Here is a 26394-nt window from a genome sequence, read left to right on the forward strand (position 1 = left end):
CACACACACACACACACACACACACACACACACACACACACACACACACACACACACACACATACACACACACGCACGCACGCACGCACGCACGCACGCACGCACGCACGTACGCATGCACGCACACAAATGCTGATATATATATTAAACAAAACTTTGAATTATGAAAATGAATATTTCATTGTTTCTGAAGAAGGCTAAAAAATTAGTCGAAACATGTAAGCATAATTATTATAATAAAAAAAGTTTTATTTGATATATATCAGCATAAAGTTATCTGTGCTTGATTCCTAGTGCCCTTTTCTCTCTGAGTTTGTATTTGATTTATACAGGAGTTTTTGTTATTTTTAAAAAATTATACGTTTTTATATTCTATATCTTTTCTGTATTTATAATTTTAGATCCTTTAATAGTGAGTCTTCGAACATGTCGGGGAATCAATCTAAGATGTTATTGAAAGAAAATAGAGACCCTTGCGCGAATCATGTAACAGAAGTTTTCGAACATCTCCCGTAAGAGACTTAATATCTTTTACATATATGCTATCAAATATTTATGAGATGACAACATTTCTATACATAACAATTTTATTACAGGAAAGTGGAACAGCGACAACGCCAGCGAAGCAGAGGAAAAAAGAAACAGTTAAAGTCCAAGATTGCCATAAAAGTTTCAGATAAATGCGATGATACAAATCCGCCGACCCTGGCAAAATCGAAATCGTACCATTGTCAAACGCGAACGATGATACCGACAAAATCGTCGAATAACATCGAACAGCATCATATCGAGTCCACCCCGATTTGTAGCAAATCGAGAATAAAAGTAATCCACACATTGAGAAAGATCATTGATAGCGTTAAAGAAAACGACGATGAAGAGGAAAGTGTTAAGAAAAATAATGACATTGATCACGATAAAAACGACAAGATTCAAATGTCGCCAAATGGCGACACTTTGCAGAATGACGAATATATTTCTGTAAAAGATATAAACTTAGATGAAATAAATAGATCTTCTCAGAGATCAATAGGCACGCAGATGAAATTAGATTCCTCTTTGTATTACAAAATTGATGCTGAAAAGAGAGAGGACCAAAATCTGACAGAAACTCCAAAATTAACTCGAATTGTTGGAACGCAAACATTGCCAAGTTATGTTAGAAATGTAGTTGAAATTGGATGCAATACTCCTATTATCATATATAAGGATGTAGAAGTTTCCTGCGATCTGATAGGCTCCACAGACTTGAGGGGAGAAATTGAACCAACTATAATTGAAGATAAATCGACATCAAATGTTCATACGGAGCCTTTGTCTATTAAACATATTAAAGTTAATATTGAAAATGAAGATATTAACGAAAACAAAGAACTTCTGCTTAGTGAATGGAAAGAAACATTAAATACAGAGGCGAAGTTAAAATTAGAAAATTGTGACAGCATAGAGATTCCTGCAAAAACTATAACTAATGCTACTGGAGAAACAAAGAAGACTATGCGTGAAGAAGTGTATCAAATTTCTTTAAAACCATTTAAAAATTCTATCGATGAAACAAACGTTGATATTGATAAAAAACAAGAATCTACGAAATGTTTCAACAATTACAATGTAAAAAGTAATACTTCAGTAAATAATCTATTTTCAGAAGAATCTCGATCATCCATCTGCAATTACGATACATCTCGCTCTTCAGAAGAAATGGTGGAATATCTCGAAGATGACATCCAGCATAAAGATGTGGTCATGTCAGAATCAAAAATGGAAGATATACCGAGCGATATAATCGCAGCTTTTGAGCTTGCAGCAAAGCGTGGGCGCAATCTTCACGAAGCAGTCACTATTTATCACAAGAATTTAATGACAAGGGAATTTAGGCAGCAAAATGAAGAGAAAATTGAAGATTACGATACGTTAGAGTTCCACGATGAGCAGAATTGTTTCGGGAAATATACTTCTTTCATGAGTCACGAAAATGAAAGTAAGATTAGATCTGATTGCGATGTAATATGTCACTTCATAAATAATAAAGATTTCAGCGGATTTTCGACGTGTTCGTCGCGTGGCAGTAGTTCCGATCGAACATGCGAAACCAAATTTCTGAAATCATCGAAAGACAATTATGGAATAAAACAAGCAGTTTATGCTTTTCCAAGAAACGATCAAGGGATATCAATTTTAAACAAACGGACTGAAGAGGACTATGCAGTCGAACTGTTAGAATTAGACAATAGTGATGAAAGTTTTGAAATGGAAAAAATGAAACATAATAAAATTTTAGCACTTCCCGCGGCGACTAAAAATACTTCCTTTATATCGCGCGAGTATTTACTTTCTTTTATTTATTGCATTATTTATACTGTAGTATTTTGGTATTTGCAATTTTCATTCCAATGTGACTCGAGGAAATAATGTTCGTGTGGTTATATTATATATTCAAACTCGAGACAATATAATATTAATTTCATCGATATTCATTTAAATATTTCTTTTGGTTTCAATAAATATATTCTCTGTACATGTTGAAATTTTATTTTGTTGTATTTGTTATATATATTTGTTTATTGTACGTTTTGCATTATATAAAAATATAAACTTATGAAAACTAAGAGAGAAATGTATGTAGAAAGTTTCTATCTTAAAGTAACGAAAGTAATTTTATAAAAGATTGTATAACAATAAAGAAGTTTTATAATACTGAACAAAAAAAAAAGTTGAATAATATTTTTACCATTTCGACAACATATCCTGTGCATTAAAAATGTCTTTCTCATTAATTGCATTGTATATCATTTTCATCGAAATCCTTAGCTCATTATTGTACATACTATTGAAATATTAATACATATAATTGTTGAAAAAAATAATCGAAACTGATTAATGCAAATTGTTTGCAAAAAGATAAATATACAAAAATGATTGCATTAGTCAGTACAATATCCAGATGAAGTCAAAATTATTTCGTTATCACATAGATTAAATGATTCAGCCAAACGCATCTGATATTAGCATAATGATTGATTTGAATTAAGGTCAAAATATAAACTCGAATCGCGTCACGTAGCTATTCATTCGGCTTCAAGGACATCGACAGTTGCGCAACCGGTGATATCGACCAATTCTTTTGAAGTGAAAGTGGCGATTATCTTCTGCTCTCCGGGCTTTTGCGGCACGAGCTGATGCTCCACATAAACATCCTCCTCAGGCCTGACGTCCCTGAAAGTTAAAGTCTTGTTCCTGGAAAGACCGGGCCCAGCATAGTTAAATTGGCAATTGGTCAAGGTTCTCTTCAAGGGATTCTTGAAGCTCAGTGTGATGGTCGATGGTTGTCCAACTACTGGTTCACCTTCGATCTGTAACATTAAAAATAGTTCAAAGAAAATTTTCTTAGTAAAAGAAAATTTTTAGATATTTGTATGTATAAAAACTACATAAATGATACGATAGTTATAAATTAAAAAAATAAACAATTATTATTTTATATAATCTGTTCTAATATTATATCTATGTTGCTGGATCTAATTAATTTGCAAACATCAAGAAATATTCACAGATAAGCGATTTTAACAATCATATATAAAAAGAAATATAAAATGCATTAAAAAATTGTAGAAGTTAAAAGTAAAAATCATTAGCCTTGATAAATTTCAAATAATTCGAATACCTATATTTAAAAAGAAACATGTATTTAATAAAGATATATTTGATAGACATTCAAAAAAACATGTATTATAAAAAAATATATTTCATATATTTAAATATTTAATTTGAAACTTATATAACATCAAACTAGCGAAGAAATATCTAAATAAATTTTCAAGAAGATTCTATTTTATTTTCCTTGTACCTTGACATCGATATTCGGTTTTAAAACTTGAAAATCATCTTCGTCTGCCCAAGTTTGCCGAGTTTCCTTAACTGTGGCGATACAATATAGCTTCATAATGCAATACTCCACCAACTTGTCCAGATAATCGTTTAGTGTCACGGTGAGCCTTAATTGTTCCGCTATAATGAATTGAAATAAAAATGATAATCTGAACGTAAATTACGTATCACAAATAACGTAGTTTATTTGAGACAATTAGCGCAAAAACGTCAAATAACAACGCAATAAAAAGATACACGATTCTTTACTTATATTCACTGATTACCCAATAAATTATCATCATCTAAGAATTCCAGAGAAATCGCAACCAAGCTGATTAGCTAAATCAATCATTAATGATTAAGCATTAGCATTTAATGCTGCGGAAATTAAACGCATTAAATGTTGCAAATTTAATATTTAACAAATGCCAAATTTATTAATGTTAATATTAGATTATGTTTATAAACATTTCGAGTTTCTTATATGTAAATTAAAATTCCATTAAAATATATCGATTTATTTGGTCGTCATAATTCTTTGATTATTAATTGCGATTCAAGAATTATCAACGCTTTAACAAATTATCGTTTTTATTTGTCTGCTTCTAATGTTAATTTCATTCCTGTAACATTAAATGATTTTTGCCGCGAGCGTTTTTGAAAAAAAAAAAAATAAGAATCTTTTTCTTACTGGCATTTGGTTGAAGCACGAAGTCGCCGGAAGCTCTCTTCACCAGGTTCGCCTTAACTCCAGTATAGTAAACGCTGCCGGCTGACAAGATAGCCTGAATAGTGCGCATTTCATCGGACTTGTTCTTAATGCTCACGGTCACTGCAAACGGTTCGCCGATGTTGACGCGTTCGAGCTCGACAAGATCGAACTCAACATCCTCTTTACCTGGAGACGGTAGCGAGTAAAATCTTTTTGCCATCTCGGTACTACGCACCGCCCTGTACAGAGTCAGTCTCTCGACCTCGGTACCTAGAAGTCAGTTAAATTGAGTTTGCAATTGATTGTCCAAGAAGATGCAAGAGGATGAAAAACATAGAATATTAATATAACACGGATTATCAATTAGTATCGTAAATAATGGAAATACGAGCCAAATTTTACTGATAATTTTTAAATACAAAATAAGCAAGTAAGAATTCTTACTTGCTTGTAATTGTATTTCCAAGAGTTAACTCTTGGAAATAAAATTACAGAATTAAATTAAAAACAAGACTAATAAAAATCTAGTAGGTACATTGCGTTATATCGTGTAAAAATAATAAATCGATATATAAAGACAAATTGAACGTTTTGACTCAAATTTGAGTTATCTTCAGCAATAAAGTGCAGTAGTAGAAATAAACTCAAGAGTTCAAGAATCCGAATTCAAATCAAGACTTTTCAGTAAAACGTGAGATAAAATTCCTATCATTTAAATCATATATTTTTATTTGTACTGAAGAGATAATAACTCGAGCTTAACCAAAACGTTGAATTTATTTCTATGTATTAATTAATTATTTTATACAATATAACTGCGTACTATAAGTACTCGAGCTTATTAGTCTAGTTTTTAATTTAATCTATATACGTTTATTATTGCATAATAGAATGTAGATCGTTAGAATAAAAATAATTTGCTTGCATCACTTACCTTCCTTGGCTTTATAAAGTGACGTTATGTCCTGCCTATCCTTATCTCCATTAGGATCAAAAATCCATGGCGCCTTCGTTAAAATCATACGACCGATGCTGTGAAAATATAATTATTCGCATTTGATTTTCAATATGAGCGAAAACGTGTCTCCTTATAATGTCTAGACCTTTTATTATTCAGGATCAGCAATTATTGCTTTACAAAAAAAAATGAGATGATACGATAATTAATCAAACATGTAATGGGATTATTAACTAGTACTACAAATAATAAAGTAAGAATAACGTATAAGAATAGAAGCGGAATTTTTATCACTGGAAACTCCTATGACGAGATATGAGAAACAATTAACAATGTGCGGAATAATAGATAATCCATTACAATGACTTTTATCGTTACAACAAGTCGACCGTCAAGTCTGCCATATTTATGTTGCGTTTTGCATTATCTATTTGCAGACGTAGAAATGCCTCGCGGAAATTATGCAAATCACGACATATCGTACACAGTAATTCATGCCTTATGATGTATCGAAGGACAATGTAATCGACGAGTTGCAGGATTAGCAAATAGCGCAAGGTTTGCGTTTCCGCTTTCGTCACACCCATCGTTTACTCGTCCAATGTTTTTTATGTATTTCACGCATCATAGTTGTCATAGCTATTTCCGTCCGTAACGAATTTGCGGTGATCAGCAAATGCGTTATCGATGAATGAAATCATCACAAAAGAATATCGGATGAAACATATAGAAAGATTCTTTGGGACAGCCTCGAGAGATATTAATTATTTTATGAGTGCTTTCGTACGTTAATTAAATAATCGCTTCTCTCGATAATATTCAGCAATCAGAAATTATTAGTTGAACAAAAGTTATAAATTAAAACTTACAATTTAAATTGGAACAAAATATAATACTTTAGTATAAATTATATGATTTTCAAAATATGTATAAAAAAATACTATTAGTACATTTTTTAAATATTAATAAAAGTTTTATACTGTTCGATTCGCAATTTTATTTTTCTTTTCTTTATTTTGTGAAAATATTCAATTTTACTTCGTAGAATATTCATTTTTGATACACGTAACTTTATTTTTTATGAAATTATTATGTGTCTCGGATCTAAAATTATAACATATCCAGCGCCCTAATCAGTATTCGTTTTGAAATTTCTTTTACAACTAATTTCTGTATACTGGTTCATTTATAATAATTTAACTCAATGTATCTTTGCTTAACGTGCTTAATTTTTAACGATATATTTTTTTATTTTAAAGTCAAAATCGGAGGAGAATAAAATTATGTAACTTAAATAAATTATCTAACATTGTGATAAACTTTCATATAAACAATTTTTACATCGCAGTTGGAGAAAGTTCGCGAATATCTACGATTAAAGCTAATATTATAAGTCAAAATTTTTTTCTCGAAAAGTACAACAAAAGCGCCGTACTTCCAACAAAGGTTTACCAAAACTATTGTATACTCACTGGTACTTGTTGCAATCAATCTTGGAATATCCCAAATCACTCTCCGGGTCCTCCTTCCATCTCATCAGATCCGCGTTCACAGATGCCACCATGAAGGTCACATCATAATTGTAACCAACGGCACCTTCCTTGATAGCCTCCACCGACGCCGGACCGCATTGATAAAAGTTATTTGACTGCTCCTGAGGAGTGGCGTCGATGGCCTGCCAGCCACCGTAACCCTTAGGAAGATCCGGTCTCGCCATCCACACGTCGTTCCATACATGATAGTTCCAGATAGAGTCCTCGCCCATGGGATTGTTCGGATCGTACTCGAGTTCCTCGTTATTTAGATCGTAGTAACGATCCACCGATAACGAGGCATTAGCGTCATGGGCCGATACCAGATTGGACACCACTCTCGACGGAATTCCCAGGGCACGACACACCGTGGTGACGACACCAGCGAAAACCCAGCATTGACCGTATTTTACCTCATTGCCAGTCTCCCAGAACTGCTCGAGGATAGGCACACTTCCGGTCCAAGTGGCCGGCGCGGTACCGTCGCTGTATTCGCCATCCCAGCGACCGGTTAGCACGCCTTTATCATCATTTGAATTTACCTAAAAGCGATTCTAACTTGAAAATAATTTAAATGGAAAAAGTACTATATATAGCCATTTTGAATTTTAAAATAAACTAAATGTTGTACTATTTTCATTCGTTTCTAATTATTTTCTCTAGAATAAGAATAAGTAATCTTGTGATATATCCTGATTAATTTAATTAAGTCACAACATTATATCTCATTTCAATTATAAGCGGAAATTAGACGGATAAGAACGAATTAAATAAAAGAAAGAATTCTATTTTCGAATTATGTTGTCGAAACAGATCTTGATGCTTAATAAGCTTAACAATATTTAAATACAAATTTGCAAACACATTTTTTTAGTTTTATACACAATGCACACACTGATTCAGTTTATCAAATTTGAAATACAAACATAAACTGAAGCAGAAAATAACATGACAAACATTGATCGTTAATTTAATGATAAATTTTATGATAAGTATCTTAAAACACTATATATAAAAAAAATAACTTATTGCAAAAAATAATTTCAGAACTACTAAACTAAAAAATGTATATTTTCAAATTTAAATATTATTAAACATACCAAGATTACAGCTTCGACAGAAAATAAGTCTTTCTCTTATTTGATCGAATCATTTCAGTTACCAATTTTAAAACAAATCCTAGATAAAGATATATCTTACGATTCTCGAGATTGCTCGAACCATCTTGACTGGATCGCCCCTGGAAATCGCCTTAATACCGGATCTTTCGAGCAACAATTGGCAAGCTGGTAACACACACGCGTCGAATTGCCCAAAGACCCATTCTCTACCACGAGAACTACCCCATGGACCTACCCATATCTTCCCAACATCGTTCAGGATGTATTCATCGAGCAATTGTTCATCCTCCATGTACACCAAATCCTCTGCATTATGTTTAATCATATTTCTTCAACATTTTATAATTATTCGAAAAGAAGATCAATTATAACTTATTTAGTAAAAGCAGTTGTGAAGAAATATTCATACAAAATCAACACGAAGCCTGCTTTGAACCAAGTTCACAAAGAATTAAATATTATAACAAAAACAATTAGCCAATTCTTCTCTAATGCCAAATAATTCGTTTTAAATTATATCAAGTGATTTCTCAATCTTTTAATGTTTATAGAGCTAGAAATTAATTTCGATTGAGAAAATATTTTACTAAAATATCAGATTTAAATCCCATAATATATTTAGTTTAGACATTCGGAAGTTGTTGATTGCGCTCAATTACGTACCTTTCAACCACGGGTTGAAGAGCAAGTAGATATCTTTATCATAACTGTAAGTATTCGGCGCTTTCCTTCTGCCGAGAGTATTGGTCTCCACGTTCAATTGCCATACTCCAACGGGGCTGTCGATCGGACTTCTGACCTCGACAGATAAATCCACCCCGTGAGCACCAATCATACGGACACCCCAAGCCTCCAGATCAGTCAGGTAAGCTTCCCTGTTGGTGATTGTATTAACTCCTCTGGTGCCCCGCAGCACATTGGGGTTCGGGCCGAAGCTGAAGAGTAATCGGACAATATCAGTTTCGTCCACGTACTCGCGATTGAATCTCAAAGCCATATGGAAGGCTTGTCCTCGTCGAAGGACGGGAATCGCCGGATCCTGATGGACCATCTCGAAGTTGAAGGTGCGATGGGACTCGGCATTCTCCTTCTCGTACAAGTACACTGCTTCAATTTCCAACGGCTCCTCTGACATCTAAAGAAATCAATAAAATAAATTCATCACTGTCACGTCCTAGCTTTATTTATGAGAGAGAGAGAGAGAGAAGACAGTAAATGATGACTATGGGTGATGCCTTGGCATCGGCGCGGTACTTTTTTTATTTTTTATGCGTCTCTATTCGCAACGCAAATCTTTATTTATTGTGAAAAAGTGTTTCTTTTCCTTAGGAATAATAATCGGTTTTTAGAGACTGCCAGTTTATTGCTTCGATAACATAGAGCGTTGGAAGGAGGAAAGGGGGATAAATAGAAAAATGTGAATGCGCGATAGACGTAATTTCTAATGACGTTTATTTGTAAAACTGAAAACACTTTGATTATACAATCTAAGTAGTGGCTATCGATTAAGCGTATGTAGAACTTGATCAGTTCAGTCGTTATTGAGATCTGATAATCTCAATCTATCGATTGATTTACGCTCGCGTAAAGGAGGCACGGCAGTGTCGCTGCGCTTGGCTTGGCGCCAAGACACTACCGTGTCTCCAGATAGGCTCTATTTTTATTATTCGCGGTTTGCTGCTGATGACCCGCGGTCGAGTGGGTCTGCATAGGGGTGTTTCGTAGGGGGTCGACGAGGTGGAGACGGTTTGGCACTAACCGGTGGTGGCGGAGGCAGCTTGCCGCTAATCGGTCTGGAGGGTGCCGGTGGATCTCTTGAGAGAGGTGTTTCGGCGATTTCTTCACTCCAATCCTCGGTAAGATCAAAGTTGCTAATCCGGTGGAGGTCGCGGATGATCTTGCGTAATTGTCGGCGCCTACCCGCTCGTTTCCCGCGCGACCTTTTTCCCATCGCTCGACGAAGTTAAATAATTATTGGAGCGATTCTCTAAAGATTTTTTTATCTAGAAGATAAGGAGAGGAGTCGCTGCAACGAGCGCTTCCGTGACGGAAAGGATTTCTCATCTTTTGTTTGGTCGTTCGGCGCGTGTTTAGTTGACACCGATAATTCTATTGTTTGTTTTAGCTCTTTTTTCGCGAATGCACGTGGATATCGTTAAAGATACAACTCTAGATTTTATTATAACTATCGTTCGTCTCGTCTATTTTGAGCATCTGACTGCATATCTCTTATGCATCTAAGGCAATGATTCTGTTGTTATTTGTCACTATGCAACCTGTATGGCTGTTAGAATTCCCTGATTTTTGGATGAGAGAGTTGCAAGTGCATCCCTTGCTTAATTAGGATGGTGCATCTGATTGCGCGCGCACACACACACATCTGATTTAATTTTTAATTATTAAATAATTCATTAAATAATCGGCACAAGCGCATTGCGTTCGATTTTGACGGTCCACGGAGCATAGCTTATACCCGGTATTACCTTGTAGTTAAGTAGGAACTATGCTAGCGCTGTATAGTGCGTGTTCTTACGAACAGGGTGCGTGTGTATAGGCGTTACAATCACGTTATATGTTCATTACATTATAAGCATTAACTACATGTGATTATGATACATGTGGAACTAACTAACTCATTTCACCGGGTTCTTTACTTAAAACAGAATGTTCTGAAAATATTAAGAAATGTCTTTTTTCTAAAAACTCTAATTCTTAAATTGTTTTAATCACATTAATATATTATATAATATTATAATTAATCTAAAATATTTAATAATATCCATATAAAATTTCGTATATCAATACGCTCTAAAGCAGAGATATATTTTTTTTTTTTTAGCAATCATGTTATAAATATTAGTTTTGTACAGAAGTAAAGTAAAATTTGATGCGTCAATAATAATTCTGCAACTTCATCTCTATAGGCATTGTTGCAGCCAAGACGTGTTCTTATTGTCGGATCGATGAGTGGTCAGTATCCGTCATTGATTCACTCGGAGACATTGCGTAAAAGTTCGGGAAAAATTCCGAACGCGTAATCCGCGTAATCGTGTCCCGTAAAAGGACGATCGATCGACCGGCGGTGTCAAACGACCTCGATCGTTGATTCATCCGATGCCATTTCTGCACAGGTGAAATGTGGAATTCCACCTGTGTGAAATTGCGATACTATACTTGCAGCTCACGCATTCCCGATCATCCGGTGAATTATCGTGAAAACCACTTGCACATTTTTATATCATTTATAGAAATGAAACCGGTATTTCAAGACAATCACCCCGCTCCCCTCATTTAAATAAGCCGTATTATGCAAACCAGGCACGCTTCTTCGTGTTGTTTTGAAAGCGAGTTATATTCTGTGATATTATAATCAAAAAAAGTTTCGTTCTTATGAGTAAATCTCAACTTGATAATTTACAGCAATATCACCAGATTGCTATAAATAAAGCGGAATCCGTAGATAAGCAGCAAGATTTAAAATACGCGCATGATATAAACTATAAAGTACGAATAATATTCAGGGAATGGAGAACAAGTAAACTAAATCACTGCTTGATAGAAAGCGAATAAATTTAAATAATTTAAGTAATTTAGCACAAAAATATTAATTTAAAACACAACAATAAATAATATAATAATTTTATTAATCACAGAAATATACATTAATTAATAAAATATATAATTAAACAAATATATAATTGACCTTTCTTATGCATTAAAAAAGTTTAAATTAATATCAAATAATTATATTTATCAAATAATTATATTTATATACACAATAATTATTTATATACAAATTGATTTTGACATAATAATATGTTTGTGTAAGCAAATTCACATATTAAAATTTTATTGGACGTATCTTGCTATCTTTTAATGTTATAACAATAATTAATTTTATTATATATACTTTCCGAATTTTTTCATCAAAAACTGTATTATTGTTTCTCTCTCTCATATCTAATTTTTTAATTAATATTATTATATAAAAGCAATAAATTTGAACTTACCTTGTACGACTTTGTTAAAAACGAACGGTGAAATAAACCACGAAACAGAACAACCACGAACGATAATAGATTTAAAAGTTACACCGCAACTGACGTTTGTAAATGCGTCCCTACCTTTTATATGAGATACAGCTTCCTACACGGAGTAACCGCAAAGTCCCCACTACGGCAATAATCGCGTGAAGCATTTAAATCTCTGAGTAAACGAATCGATATGAAGTCAAAATGCGCATTATGAGTAACTTTATTTAAAAAACCGATAAATCAATTAATAATTAATTAATAACTGTTTAAATATTTATCTGTTGCTTAAAATAAAATGATCTATTAAATATAACTTTTGAGAGAACACAGAAAACGAGATTTCGGTGAGTTCTAATCCTTGACGAAGATTAGTTTAACTAAAATTTTACAAAAAGTATTTTTGTTATAAGAAAAAAATAAGATTAACCTGATGTTTATATAACACAGTGCGCTTCTTTATATTATATTTAAATAAATTGTATTTATTTAATTAATATTATATTTTCCATTATTTTATATTTTATTTTAATAATTATTTTTAATTACATTTAAATAAATTAAAAATAAAAAAAAATAGATGTTTTTAACTAATAAGAAACATTAAAAATCCAAAAATGATCTATAAATTTTTTTAATAATTGTAATTTTAAAATTATAGGTATAAAATAAATTGATACAATTTTCAAATTTAACATATAAATTAAAATTAAACTTATAAAAATTATTTTACATTTACGAAATGAAGAAACTTACATTGTAGTGGCGCTGAAACTAAATGAATTATAAAAAATTTGATTCAAAAGAAAGAAAAATATTCAATTCTTCGATTATTCTTTCAATTTATATATATTATTCACATCTAAAAAAATATAGATAGATGCTGTTTTACATTCTATCATAAATGTACAATGGAAATCATTATTTTAAAAATCAGTTTCTCAATCATAATACGCGCAAAAAAGCTAATTTGATGTTATTTATTTGAAATAAAGTTTCTAATTAAACGGCCGTATCTTATCAACTCACGATGTAGCGGTAATTAACTTGATAAACCGCAAGTTCTTGTAGGTGGATGTTGCGGTCAATTTATAGATTAACCGCTGACGATGGGAAATGCTTGCGTAGAAGGAAATAGGGTGGATACGGAGTAAGGTGAACTATTTATACAATACTGAATTGTTTTCACAAATTTATTTGCGTCCTGTGTGTATCGAGCTACACAAATTATGTAGTAAATTATTGGTCTGTAGTTGTTTTTGGATTCCTTCCTGCCACACGATTCCTCGCGTGCGCGCAATAATTGCGAGATCCAATAATATAATTGCGGGCACGAATCTCTATTCCTTTCTGCGGCCTCGCAATGTCATCGTTAACAAATATACCTTCCCATTGTGTACTTCACATATCGCATTTAAAGATCACTCGCCCAATATCTTTCACAATCTATCTTTGTAAAGCTAAGAGAAACGTAACCCTTTCGCGATCCCATTCTTTAATTTCTGTTTCGAAATAAAATATATTCATAACATAAATATATTAGAAACTTTTACATAACACATAAAAAAATTATATATAACATACAGTGTATAACAGTAATGAGAACAATCCTTCCATACTTAACAGTTCATCACAGATAGACAGCTGAGATAGAATTTGAAAATTTCTATCTCAGCTGTCTATCTCATCAAAATAAATACTAAGATATTTAAAATCGATATGTGAAGCACACGACCGACATCAATCTTGCAGCACATACACATTCGTATATATCTTTAAATAAACGGACCGTGTGTGTTGAGCACCCATCTAAAATGTCTAAAAACATTACAGTAAGGCAAGTAGCAGTCATACATAAACAAGAACGAGGAATAGATACTATCGACTACGTAATACAATTAACTAACGCAACATCCGCTTCGGGTAATTTCCGGATCGGGGATTCATCGTCTTGTGTGCTCCGCAGTTTTTTTTTTCTCTCAATCATCATGTTTTACGCTTAATCGCGGTCTATAGGAGTTGCGTCGTTTACGCAAAATCGCGGAAAAAGTGCCCTTCTTGCTGCCGATTTATACGATCATTGATTCTGTGATCACCCACAGAAAATTAACAAAGTCATGAATAAAAACTATTTGACACATATACACATGGTTTATAAAATAAGAGATCATAGAAATGAGTTAAAGAAAATTATACATGTCTATCCTTTTAAATGAAAATCTGATTCATATTGTTATATAATGTGAGTCAATATCTATATAAAATTAATTTTTACAGGAGAAATCTATATTCTGTTATTAATATTAATACGTCAAATATATAACCTTTTATTAAATTTATTAAATTAAATAAATTTAATAAAAATTATCCACTCTCATATTAGAGAGAGGAGACAATTATTACACAATATATTATTATTGTTAGATAACTGTTTTGTCGATTATTCAATTTTGTGTGAATAATCAAAAATCGATGACCGATAACTTTGTAACGTCGTTTTCGTTGTGTGTAACGAATCTCAATATGATTTGGCATAACTTTCCTCTAGGTAACATGTTTTTTTAACATTGACTCCCTAATGTGGCGGAAAAGCTGTACAAGCGCACGATAATCGACAGGAACGAGCATGTTTTCGTTAAAGGTATTTCAATTTTTTACCAAATTTGGCACAGGACTTGGCTGTCGCGTTTATTGGCTACGATCCTCGCAAAACGTCTCGATGTCTTTTTCTAATTTCTCTCATAACCAATCGCCGTTAATTTCCGACATGAGATTGCTTCCTCAGATTTAATTCATCCGCTACGCAAAAATAAATAAATAAAATAAATATTCTAATTTTATTTTCTTTCTTCTTATTTGTTGGATATCAAACAATCAAATGCATTGTGCTACTAAAGTTAAAACTTGATAAACGATCTTTAAATTAATATATATTTATTCTTTTTTTTATTAAGTTTTAAATAATGTCCTAAAAAAATATTCTTATTTAATTATCTATGCTCGAAAAGAAGCAATCTCGTCCAGCAATAAGTCCGTAAAACTAAATGAATTAAAAATCATGTCAAAACAGATTTATTTTTCGAAATTGAAATTCCAATTTTACGGAATATATTACTGTTCATTCATCTCAATCCTCTCATTTCTGTACAGACAGTTTCTCAATTCAATTCTTCCTCGAAAACATAGATATCGGAAACGGCTAATCCATAATCTACTTTATTATCCAGATGACAAGACATCTCAAAATTGATATCTCCGCGATGTGGATCGAAAGATGATATTATTTATAAATTCCACAGGGGTTCATTATGTTATGACAATATACAACAGATCGAGTTTGCAAAATCCCGGTTAAAGGTTCTCCGGCAAAGCGGTTTACTGTTTCTCGTGCGTGTGCTCGCGTTTACTAGCGCATGTATCAGAATGCTTCCGCCTCTTAACGAGTCGTTAGTAACGACACGTGTCGGTCGATACGTTTCTATTTACGGCCAAACTTATCTTGCGTATGTTCTCACGTCGACGGAATGTTCGTCGCACGCGAAATCGAGTCGTGCATTTCGAAACCGGATACGCGAAAGATGTACTGTTTGCCCCTTCCCATGTTTTCACGATTTTTTCGAGTGAAATAATCAGGAGAGAATAAACATTAAACAAATTTTCAATTCGATCGCGTCGTGTTATCTTGTATCACCTCATTTCTTGCGCGAATATAATAACGTATAGTCGTAGTCAATAGATAATAGCAATGTAACAATAGTGGTAATGTCCAGTAAAAGATCGAAACTTAAAGTAATACCGTAATACCGCTTGTATATCCCATCAGTATAATTAATTATTAAACAATATGCCAATATAGAAAACAATGTTTAAGGGATTATCCTTTCTTCTTTCTCTCTCTCTTTTTACAATCTTACAAATATAGCTAATTAACAGCACTTCTCTTAGATTCCATATTGAGTTCGAAGGAGAACGATCGCGCCTATCAATTGCTTTTTTCCTTTTTTCCAAAGCTAGAAAAGAATCATAAAAACGATCTCCTCTCACTGCGCCGTATATATTACGCAAATCGTGTTTCCTGTGTTTTGCCTTTTCCTTAAAGATAACATTCTTTTCTTTATTTTACGAAAACGAAGATTTGCGCAGTAAAGGATTAAGCGCGATCGTGCTTCTGCGAGCACGCATTCACGATCCTATTATCACAGTCAACCTCCATCCTCTCGTCTCCCATTATAATCGCAAATGTAATAACGTCTTTTTTTCTTTGAACATTCCTTGTTCTGAAAAGTGCAATTATTATGGAATTTATTCGAATATTGTCCGTTTTTCTACACGTATCAATGTATTATAGATTAACTTCAATTTCGGCTTTTCTCTATTTTTTTTCAGTTCTAAGAATAAAAAAAAGATAAAGAGTAAATTAAATCGAGATTAAAGTAATCTATACATTGGTAGAAATGGACATAAATGAAATATTTTGCGAGCGTTTTCGTGCGCGAGCCGTTTGTCTCGAAAATGTCGCAAGTAATAATGTTTAAACGCGATAAACGTAATTCATTTATTACTTCTCTACCTATAATTTAATAAGTTTAATTACATCAAAATGGCAAGAAACTGCAATAAACATAATTTTTTTGTTACAGTTTACAAAAATTTAGTCAATTAGTAAGTAATAGAAAAAAAAAAAGAATTTTCCTCACTTTTTTTTCATAACAAATAATTACAAAATCATAAATCAGTCAACAAATATTTAGTCGTAAATAATATCACTTTTAGATCTTTTACACCTTAGGTTTTAGATGTGTATATATTAAAAATAAAATCACTAATAAATAAAATCAAGAATAATTAAATTCAAGACTTTTTATATCAAATAAATTATTGAAAAACAAATAAATTATTTATAATTCAATTAAATCAATTAAACATAAATGAATTAAGAACAAAACAAAATTTTAACAAAATTTTTCAAAATATGGTCACTTTCGATACAAACAATTCGCGTGATCGAATCCAGAAGATATATGTTGTCGTATATTACTTCCAGAATCAATCATATAATAGGAATAATTACGCACAAAAGAATTCGATTTCTCTCTCTCTCTCTCTCCCTCCATCTATTTCTCTCTTTCTTTCTTTCTCTTGTATTTCCAGGTCCATCCGAGCTGCGCAATTTAACTCTTTCAGTACCAAACTAAGTATAAGAACATTAGCATCTTTCTCTCATATTAATTCAATGCAATTTTACAGCCGGCGTTCATCAATATATTTCGCTTAACTTTAACTGTCATTAAGTATATACTCCCTTACGCTCGTCGCGGGATACAAATATGCAAACATTAATATTTAGGCAAGTCTTCATTCTTTTCAACTCTTATTTAAATTTGTCAAAAACCCCTTTTCTATTTGTAATATAGTATAGTTTAGTTTATGCTACAGTCTGTAAAGACATCAAGAATCATTTAAATGTCACATTAAAATTATCAGTAAATAACTACAAAGTCACATTTTTCTTTAATTAGTAAAGTTATTAAGAAATTGAAAACTTTACCAATTGAAACTCATTTTACAATAACGCAGAAAATTCTATAGATGTATTCTTTTAATCCGGCCTTTAATCTTCAAATTTTAAAGAAGTAGTGTTCTTCAACATTCAGATCTGTAATTTTGCGCTTAACATAGAACGCTACTATCTCCATTAATAATATTTCATCGTAATTTTTGTTTATAGTAGAGCAAATTAAACTTCTACAATCTCATCGAGATTCATGAGATACTGAGAATGTGGCGAGAACATGGGATGCATTGTAGAATAATTTTTTACTAAATTTTTATATCATTATTAAATGCAGGTTTAAGGCAGGTACTGAAAGAGCTAATGGCGAATAAGGAAAGCGAATTCTATTTCTGTAAATACTTCATCCGTGAAGTATTATCGCACAGCGCGTGTATTACGCGCTACATTAAGATAAGATTATCCAATTGTGATGCTATATCATAGAGTGTCGATCTTGTTAATATATTCTTGTTAATATATTGTTAATATTATTATATAGCAGCGATGATAGAGTAGTGCCCGATTAGCTCGTAATATATAATTATAACGAACAAGTAATCGCGCGAAATATGCGTTGTTAATCTATATCTGTATAGATACTCATATGTATATAATTGTAGATATATACTATATGTATATATACATATACCATTTTTGTTCATTCTATTTTTTTGTCGTACCAGGGCCTAGGTACACGCGTGACTAGCTCAAAAAGAAAAGAAAAGCAAAAACCCTTTCACTCACCCTTTCTTTCATGCACTTACCTTCGTATCTTTGTTTTTTTTATACTTATATGTTTATATATATATATATATATATATGTGTGTCTGAGGTATATTTATCCATATGTGTATGTTTCAGTTAAAACAACGTATAATCCAAATACGGCTCGCGCGGGCGCTCGAGGGTCGCTTTAAAGTTCGCTCGAGAAAGATACGCGCTCGGGATGAGCCCGAGATCTCTCGTTTTACGAGACAGCTGCCTCTCTAAATTCCCACGGAAGTCTAGGTACTAAAACGACAATAACTCCTGTTCGGAGGGAGATGATCGCGCGGTGATCTACTCGTAGAATCGATTCTCGCGATCGTCGACGAGTAGCGCAGCAACGACGAAGACAATGACAACGATAGCAACAGCATCGTTATTCACGAGGCAATGCTACGTACGCCAGTGGGGCGACGGGGCCTCGTGTCGTTTTTTGGCTGAATTGAATCGAGTTCTATCGTCGAGGGCTAACTCGGCGCATCTTCTGGTTCCACCACACCACCGGCCGATCCCGTCTGGCTACCACCCCGGCTCATCGTTACAAATTGCTGCGACAGCGTCTGCAAACTCTGCCGCACCTACCAACAAATATATTCCCTCGTATCAAAAGTAATCACGACACAGTTAATTACTCAGACAATTCGGTTAGACGTTGTCATCAATCATACATCTGATCTATTCTGATTATCTGTGATTTCAATTATCGCGATAAAATCCGAACACCTGGCATGATACATAGTTACAAGCTTAATAAAAATTACTCATGAATTCATCCATCTTATAAAATGATATTTAAAAAATACAAGAACAAATATACATATTCCCAACTTTTGTAGTTGTTTTTAGAGTAATAAAAAATATCTTATTTAATCTTATTTAAATCAATTTAATTAATTTAATTCAATAATTTAATTTAAAGATAAAAATATTTTTTTATTGAGATCAAATATTATCACATACATTATTTTTTAAAATAAAAACCTTATATCTTTAATTCAATTTAATAATCTTACTTATTTCAATAATTATTTAATGTGTGCATTAAATTAAAAAATATCATTTATTTATTGTGAAACCAAAAACTTTATTATAATAATGCCATTATTTCAACTGACACTTTATTATCCACAAATAGTACAACGTAAAATCTATAATGTAATCAATAATAAGAAAAGTAATTTACCTTCACTATTTGATCTAGGTTCGTGTTAAGATAGTGTAACAACCGATCCTGCGTAAAACGTTCCGGCGAGACGAGGGGGTGGTTTAAATAAGCGGTGTGCAGCCTGTCAATACGCATCATCATTAGAGCCGCCGATACGTAAAGAATTGCCAAGAGAGCTACCAGTATCGTTATCACCAGGCCAGGTTTCAATCCATTCGTAAACAAAGATCTCAGTCTATCGGATTTGCTCGGTGTCAGTGTCTTTGTTAATACTGCCGTCTCTAGTCTGAAAGAAAAACGAAAAATAAGCGAAATAAGCTATAATTGCGAAAACAAATTCAAGGTTCCGCAAAGCTGTAAACTATAATTGCAAGAATAGACTCAATAATTCATATTACTTTATATTTATATTACTTTTCAATAAAATATAGAAAAATTTTATAATTTTAAAAAAATTTGTTCATTTGTTAATAACGTGTAATACATGGATCCTTAATTATACGGATATAGAAATAAGAAGACTACCTGACGGGTGCTAAATTGGTGGTCTCAGGAGCACTCTCAGGATTACTGCAAGGATTCGGTACCAAAAGTGGTTCAGTGCCACTCTCGGACACACTCGAATCGTCGTCAACGTCGTCTGGCAGCAGCCTATCTGGCGCGAGACATTTCGTGTCGGTGTCAATCTCCGGTAACGCGACTACCGTCGTTTGCGGCTCCATCGCCGCGTCCCAGACCTGCTTCATCAGCTTGTAGGTAGAATCGCGTGAGAGCAATGAGCAGAAAACGTGGCGTTCTTCTTCAGTGGCCACTGCCACCGCATTCGGTATGATTTTCGCCGTCTTCTCTTTACTGATCTTTAACACCGACACCGTCGGTATCAACAGCTTCGTCACGTAGCCAAACACATTGCTGTAGAATGCGAAGTAGTTGGGCGTGATGTACAGGTGACCTTGTAGCAGGATGTCGCCCACCAGCGCGCAGCTGTAGTAATTCAGTACACGCTCATCCTCGGCCACCTGATAGCGAAATTTCGAAGACTACGCATTAGGTCGGTACTGCCCTTTCACTAAAGCGGTGAGATACAGATGGTCTTTTCTTTCAAAAAAAAAATCCTATTATCTTGTCCATTTGACGCGAATCTTTATGAAATGAATTAAAAAATTTAGGTAGATATAAATTTGAAAATAATTTTGTTGGACCATCACAATAATGGTCCAACGAAATTATTTTCAGATTTATATCTAGCTAAATTTTTAAAAACTGCAGCAAAATTTTTTTCCATATAGTTGATAGTAAAACAAACTTAAATGATCATCGATTTATGAATAGAAAACGCAATGCAAAATATAGTAAAAGTTAATCTTCCGTGATCCAACGTTTTCTTCACTGTTTTTTTAATTCAACCGGACTGAATTGCACTGTTTTAATTCAACCGGACTGTTTTTTACTGATTGTGTTTTTCAAAGGATTTTTTAGACTCTAAAAAATTCTAGCACACTCTTTCAACATTCAAAAATACGATTTTACAATAAATAACCCGAAACGTTTTTCACTTTCTTTATAAATGTTCGAATTTGAAACAGAATAATTAAAAATTGAAAATTCGCCTGGGGATTTACAAAGTCCAAGTTGGATTATAATATAAAGAATGAATATGTGCTAAAATAAAGATTTCATTTTCTCACACTGTTGTAGCATTCAAATTCCTTTCTAAGAAACGCCCTTTACTTGTCGTGCTCGTTTCAAGTTGACACACGATACCTTGTTTATCAAATATCCATCAAACATCAAGAAAGTCTTTCTATTGCGTCACGCTCGCATTCATTAATAATTTCACTTATGTGTGACGCATAAACTATTGTATATTCAACAATAACGTCAATCGATAGAAACGCAAAGCTACTAATAATTAATATAAAATTAATTAAAGCTGTTGATATAATAATTAACGTAATGAATAATTATAATGTAATCCTAATATATTTTAATAACTTATGCATTTCATAAATTATCCTTTTATCAAACACCTGGGACTTTTGTTTCTGTGAAGTTCACCGATAGATGAGGGGAAGTATTTTTATACTGCATGTAGAGGCGTGCATTGACGTATGCGTTTATATCCTACGTCCGGAGACGTTAAAACATTATCTGCGCCGAATGAAGATGAAATGAGTATCGTAACATGATAATGAATCCGGGTTAAGCAAGTTGTGTTACTGATGGAAAAAACAACGTCGTCTACAGAGCGTTCTCTTCTAGATCTTCTCGAACTATCTCGTACTTGTACTATCGTGGATCTTAAGAAAATTTATACCACTTAAACGTATCTGTACCTGACTGAAGTGCCTGTGGAACTTCTTCTGTCTCGCGCTGCTGGTAGTCGGCGACGACCTCGACGAGGCTCTGCTAACCTTTGCTGGAGTTTGCACGCCGCCAGCTGCCATCGATGGAGTACTCCTACTCAGTGGCTTTGAAAGGTGACTGAAAAAAGAAAAATATAAAATAGAAATATATAAGAAAGTTTTTACCGGTATATATTAGATATTACGCAAGAATATATTTAACTTTTAAACACATATTGAGGAAAATTCATCATCCGATCGCGCGTGTAAAATAGAATTAAAGAAAAAATTAATTTTTTTTAAATACAAAAGAATTGTTGAGATAGAAATTGCATTAAGAGTTAGATAATATTGTAATAATTACTATATAGTAATTGTAAAAAAATAATACAATTATTAAAACATTATCATAATAGTGAAAATAAAATATGTGCGTAACAATAATTTTAATTACAAATATAATTTTTAGAATAATAATCATAATCCAGACACATTTCTCTGACATACCTACATATTACAAAATAAAATTATATGTATAATTTATATGTATAATAGATCAATTTGTTTATGCGTAAAATTTTCATATATATATAATCCCAAAAGATCAGTTAAAATTTCCCTTTTCACTTTTCTTTTTGCTATTGCGTTAATGTTGTTACATTAAAAATGTCTTTCACCCTTAAAGATATATTATTAGATAAAAAGAGAATATATATGCTGGTGTTTTGCTTAGATGGCTAAATTTAATGTATCATTCGAACGATATAACTATATAGAAATAACTTTTTACAACATCCGGTTGAAGTCCGGAAAAAGATATCGAGCGTCCAAAAAGTCGCTAATCTTTTCAGAGGTCAGGATAATAACGCTCTATGTATGTTACAAAAGTTATCTTTTCAATGCATTATCAAAACATGGCCAAATCGATGATACTGTTGACATGTTACACTCATGTGTACCGCCATTATGTTTATATAACACGCAGAAGAGTTAAGATTAAAAAACCTTTATTAGACAATAATTAAATGTGATAATTAATTGTAATAAACTTTAAAGAATGTGAAGACACTACGTTTTAAACTAATCTGCGATTTTATATAATATGTATAATATAATTTTATTTTCAATTTAATTTGAAGCTTAAAAACTATCGAGACACATTTAGCAGTTTACATTATAAATTAAAACACACCAAAAAAAATTTCAATTAAGATTTTTGTTCGAGGAAATACACTAGAATCACAAGATTATTCTTATCATTATATTATATCCTCTAGTAAAGCTTATATATTATATCTTATCCTCTATTGAAGCTTAAAAGTAGAATTGCATTACTCCTCTACGTTTTATCTTAAACTATATTACAAATAAATAAGCACTGCTAACTTGCTAGAGTTAATTTGTTCGGGGATTGTTCTGGTTCTCTTTCCTGTAAAGGAAATACTCCATAAATCGTTGCCCCACATCTCCACTCGCGTCCCCATCGTCGAATTTTTTATTGTACCTCGTTTTTCACGTTTTGAAAATTGAAACAATCTCATGCGTCTAGTCTTTTATTGATACAGTTGCAGTTCATACAATGGATTACAGTTTCATGTTGAACGGTGACAAAACTCACGTATTGTTGAAAAATGCGGAAACCTTCACCTTTGAAAATTTAATAAGATAGATATAGATAAAATATATCTATTTTATTCAAATTATTTTATTTAAATTATTTCAGACTAACGAAGATTATCTTTTGTTCAAATTATTGTTTCTTTCAAGCATTAAAGAGAATGCAAGGAAATGTATAAATCAAATTACTGCATCAAATCTACATTTTTCGCTAAAAAGTAAAGTTAAAATTTTTTTAATTCTTCACCTTTTTCGCCAATTTAATCAATAAAATAATTTAAATAAAACTGTTAGGTAAAATTTTAATAATTTAAAATAAATTATAAATAAGTCACAGAAATTTATACCTTCGTAAGAGGCCTGTCTGAATTTGCATATTCTTTTTGAACTTAAATATTCAAGTTCAGAGAGTATTTAAAAATATAAGAAAATATAAACAACTAAATAGTCTCTCTTCTCTTTCTTACAATAAAATTAATTATAGCAAGATAACATTTTTTTGTTTATTAAAATACTGTATTGTAGAAATTCGAAAGTAATATTCGAGTGATTCAATCCGAATCACCGATTCATTTCCCCGATCGCGCCGCGTATCGTGCGATTTTCGCACGTGAAGACAATCCGTCCGACGCGTAGCATAACGCATAACTAGCTGGTTCACGATCCGTGGCTTAACTATCCGCTGCCGGCGGCAATGATAACACGTGGGAGACTGTCTGGAGCGGCCGTTGTGCCATCTCGCTCGATTAAGAGGCTCGTCGGAACCGAAATGAACAAAAAAAAAAGTCACATGACGATAACTGACGGATGTAATAAGCGGATTCGATGATAACAAGTGACGAGATAAACATAGCAGATAGAAATTCGAGTGTGATAAGATTCGCGAAAGTTAATGGAATATCGGCAGGAATACAGGCGCGAGTTTTGCAATTTATTGGTATAATTCGGCGAAAACGTGCACAATCGAGGCGCAGCAGAAAACGGACAAATTTTTTCTTTCGGTATTACATCTTCGTCCGTTCAATATTAAGATCCGTGACATATTGCACGTCTCCTTGATGTGACTTGATACTTTTTATTGGGATTATCTTTCGTGATACATATATGCCATGATATATATATGATTATACACAGAACGTTTATTGTAATCTTTAGTGTATACCAGTTATCAAAACTGACCTCTAATCCCTCTCTTTGTTAAAGAAATAATTACTTCTGTAGAATAAATATGTTGTGTGTGTGTGTGGATGAGAAATATATAGTTTTTTTTAAGTATTCATTAGATTGAATATTAATGAGAACTTAATATTAAAAAAAAAACGAATCGTAAACATATTTATCTGTAATATTTGTTTCTTTCACCAGAATTAATAAAGGTGTTCTGTAGAAAAAGTATAAATGCGCGGATCTCTTTCATTGAAAAAATTCAAATTAAACCAGATTTGTAAATACTGAAAAAATTGTGTATATTACTCTTTTAATAGAAAAAAATGTCATGTTTGTAAAAAAAAATTATTACAGTAAGAAGAGTAGAAATTTTACAAAAGAATTTCTACGTAAAAAAATTTTATGATAGAAACCTTATCGTATTTTTTGTAAAAAATAGGATTCTTTTAAATTTGTTTAAGAAGAATTGCTAATTTTTTTTTATTTGTCAAAAACAAACAACAAAATATTTATATTTTGTACCAAGATGGTTTAGTCACAAAAGGCAATTTTGCTCAGATAATATGCGCGACGTCATGCTTTGTACTGTAATAACCATTTACGGACAGCATGCATGGAGCGGCTATTGTAAGAATGGCCGCAAAACATTCCCATATGATTGAACTGTTTCAAAACACAATTCTGTTCTCAACGTGATTTAACGCTACAAGTGCTGTCTAACTCCGCGTTAAACATGCGATGATAATGTCGACCTATATCGATGCTCTGCTTGCAAATTGCTTCTTTTTAATGCATGAGGAACGAAAATCTGATTTTACAAGTCTTATATTATCTATTAAAATCGATGTATTTCATCGATCTGTATTTCATAAACATTTCATAAAAACGGAGAGTATTATGTAATGAAACGATAACGTACGATTAAAAACAGATGCATCTAATTTAAGCAATTAATATATATCAAGTATATTATTTACGTGTACTATTGTTTAAAATAAATAAAAAAAATTATACCAGTAAAAACTTCGTACTGTCTACTATTATAAAGAAAGTATTAAAACCGAAATACTTATTTTTCATATCTTAAAATTGGCGAATTTTTTTTAATGCATAACTTTTTTTTGGAGGGTGGACAAATGAAAATAACGGGTGGACAAACGTGGACAAACAGTGGACAAACGAATGCAATAATGATTTTACCAATATTCGCATTTAAGGTGCCAACTTCACAAAACAGCTCTATAAAGTTGGAATCTGTAAATGCGAATATTGGTAATATCATTATTACATTCGTTTGTCCACTGTTTGTCCACGTTTGTCCGTCCGTTATTTTCATTGGTCAACCATCCAAAAAAAAATTCTGCACAAAAAAAAATTTTAACACCCCCAAGTGATTATTTTACACTATTACGAAAAATATAATAAACATAGGGTGGACAAACGAAAATAAGGGGTGGACAAACGTGGACAAACAGTGGACAAACGAATGCAATAATAATTTTACCAATATTCGCTTTAAGGTGCCAACTTCACAAAGCAGCTCTGTAAAGTTGGAAT

At 32.5% G+C, this 26394-nt stretch overlaps 2 protein-coding genes across 2 annotated transcripts in view; both read right to left on the reverse strand.

The window, feature by feature from the left end:
* Window positions 1-3057: 3057 nt before the first annotated feature.
* On the reverse strand, window positions 3058-9330 carry LOC108782073 (hemocyte protein-glutamine gamma-glutamyltransferase). The gene is made up of 7 exons (XM_018550229.1): window positions 8857-9330; window positions 8273-8499; window positions 7013-7614; window positions 5517-5614; window positions 4562-4852; window positions 3848-4008; window positions 3058-3353 (listed from the first exon to the last, which is right to left on the reverse strand). The coding sequence occupies exons 1-7, from the start codon at window positions 9326-9328 to the stop codon at window positions 3069-3071; spliced, it is 2136 nt and encodes a 711-aa protein (XP_018405731.1). The 5' UTR covers window positions 9329-9330; the 3' UTR covers window positions 3058-3068.
* Window positions 9331-18407: 9077 nt separating this feature from the next.
* The window catches only part of LOC108782032 (uncharacterized), a 56879-nt gene continuing 48892 nt past the window's right edge, over window positions 18408-26394 (reverse strand). The window contains exons 6-9 of the mRNA XM_018550182.1: window positions 22045-22192; window positions 20234-20748; window positions 19727-19994; window positions 18408-19121 (exon numbers count right to left, since the gene is read on the reverse strand). Coding sequence (XP_018405684.1) covers window positions 19011-19121; window positions 19727-19994; window positions 20234-20748; window positions 22045-22192 — 1042 coding nt within the window. The 3' untranslated portion in view covers window positions 18408-19010. The remainder of the gene's footprint in view (window positions 19122-19726; window positions 19995-20233; window positions 20749-22044; window positions 22193-26394) is intronic.

The sequence above is a fragment of the Cyphomyrmex costatus genome, unplaced genomic scaffold, assembly GCF_001594065.2.
Source record: "Cyphomyrmex costatus isolate MS0001 unplaced genomic scaffold, Ccosl1.0 scaffold97, whole genome shotgun sequence".
NCBI lineage: Eukaryota > Metazoa > Arthropoda > Insecta > Hymenoptera > Formicidae > Cyphomyrmex > Cyphomyrmex costatus.

Excerpts from the sequence above, each read along its gene's own strand:
- LOC108782073 (XM_018550229.1), bottom strand. The coding sequence starts at position 9,328 with ATGTCAGAGGAGCCGTTGGAAATTGAAGCAGTGTACTTGTACGAGAAG. Across the intron at positions 8,500-8,856 it reads CTTCAACCCGTGGTTGAAAG|AGGATTTGGTGTACATGGAG; the intron begins GTACGTAATTGA and ends AACATAATGCAG. Across the intron at positions 4,853-5,516 it reads ACTTTATAAAGCCAAGGAAG|GTACCGAGGTCGAGAGACTG; the intron begins GTAAGTGATGCA and ends ACTGACTTCTAG.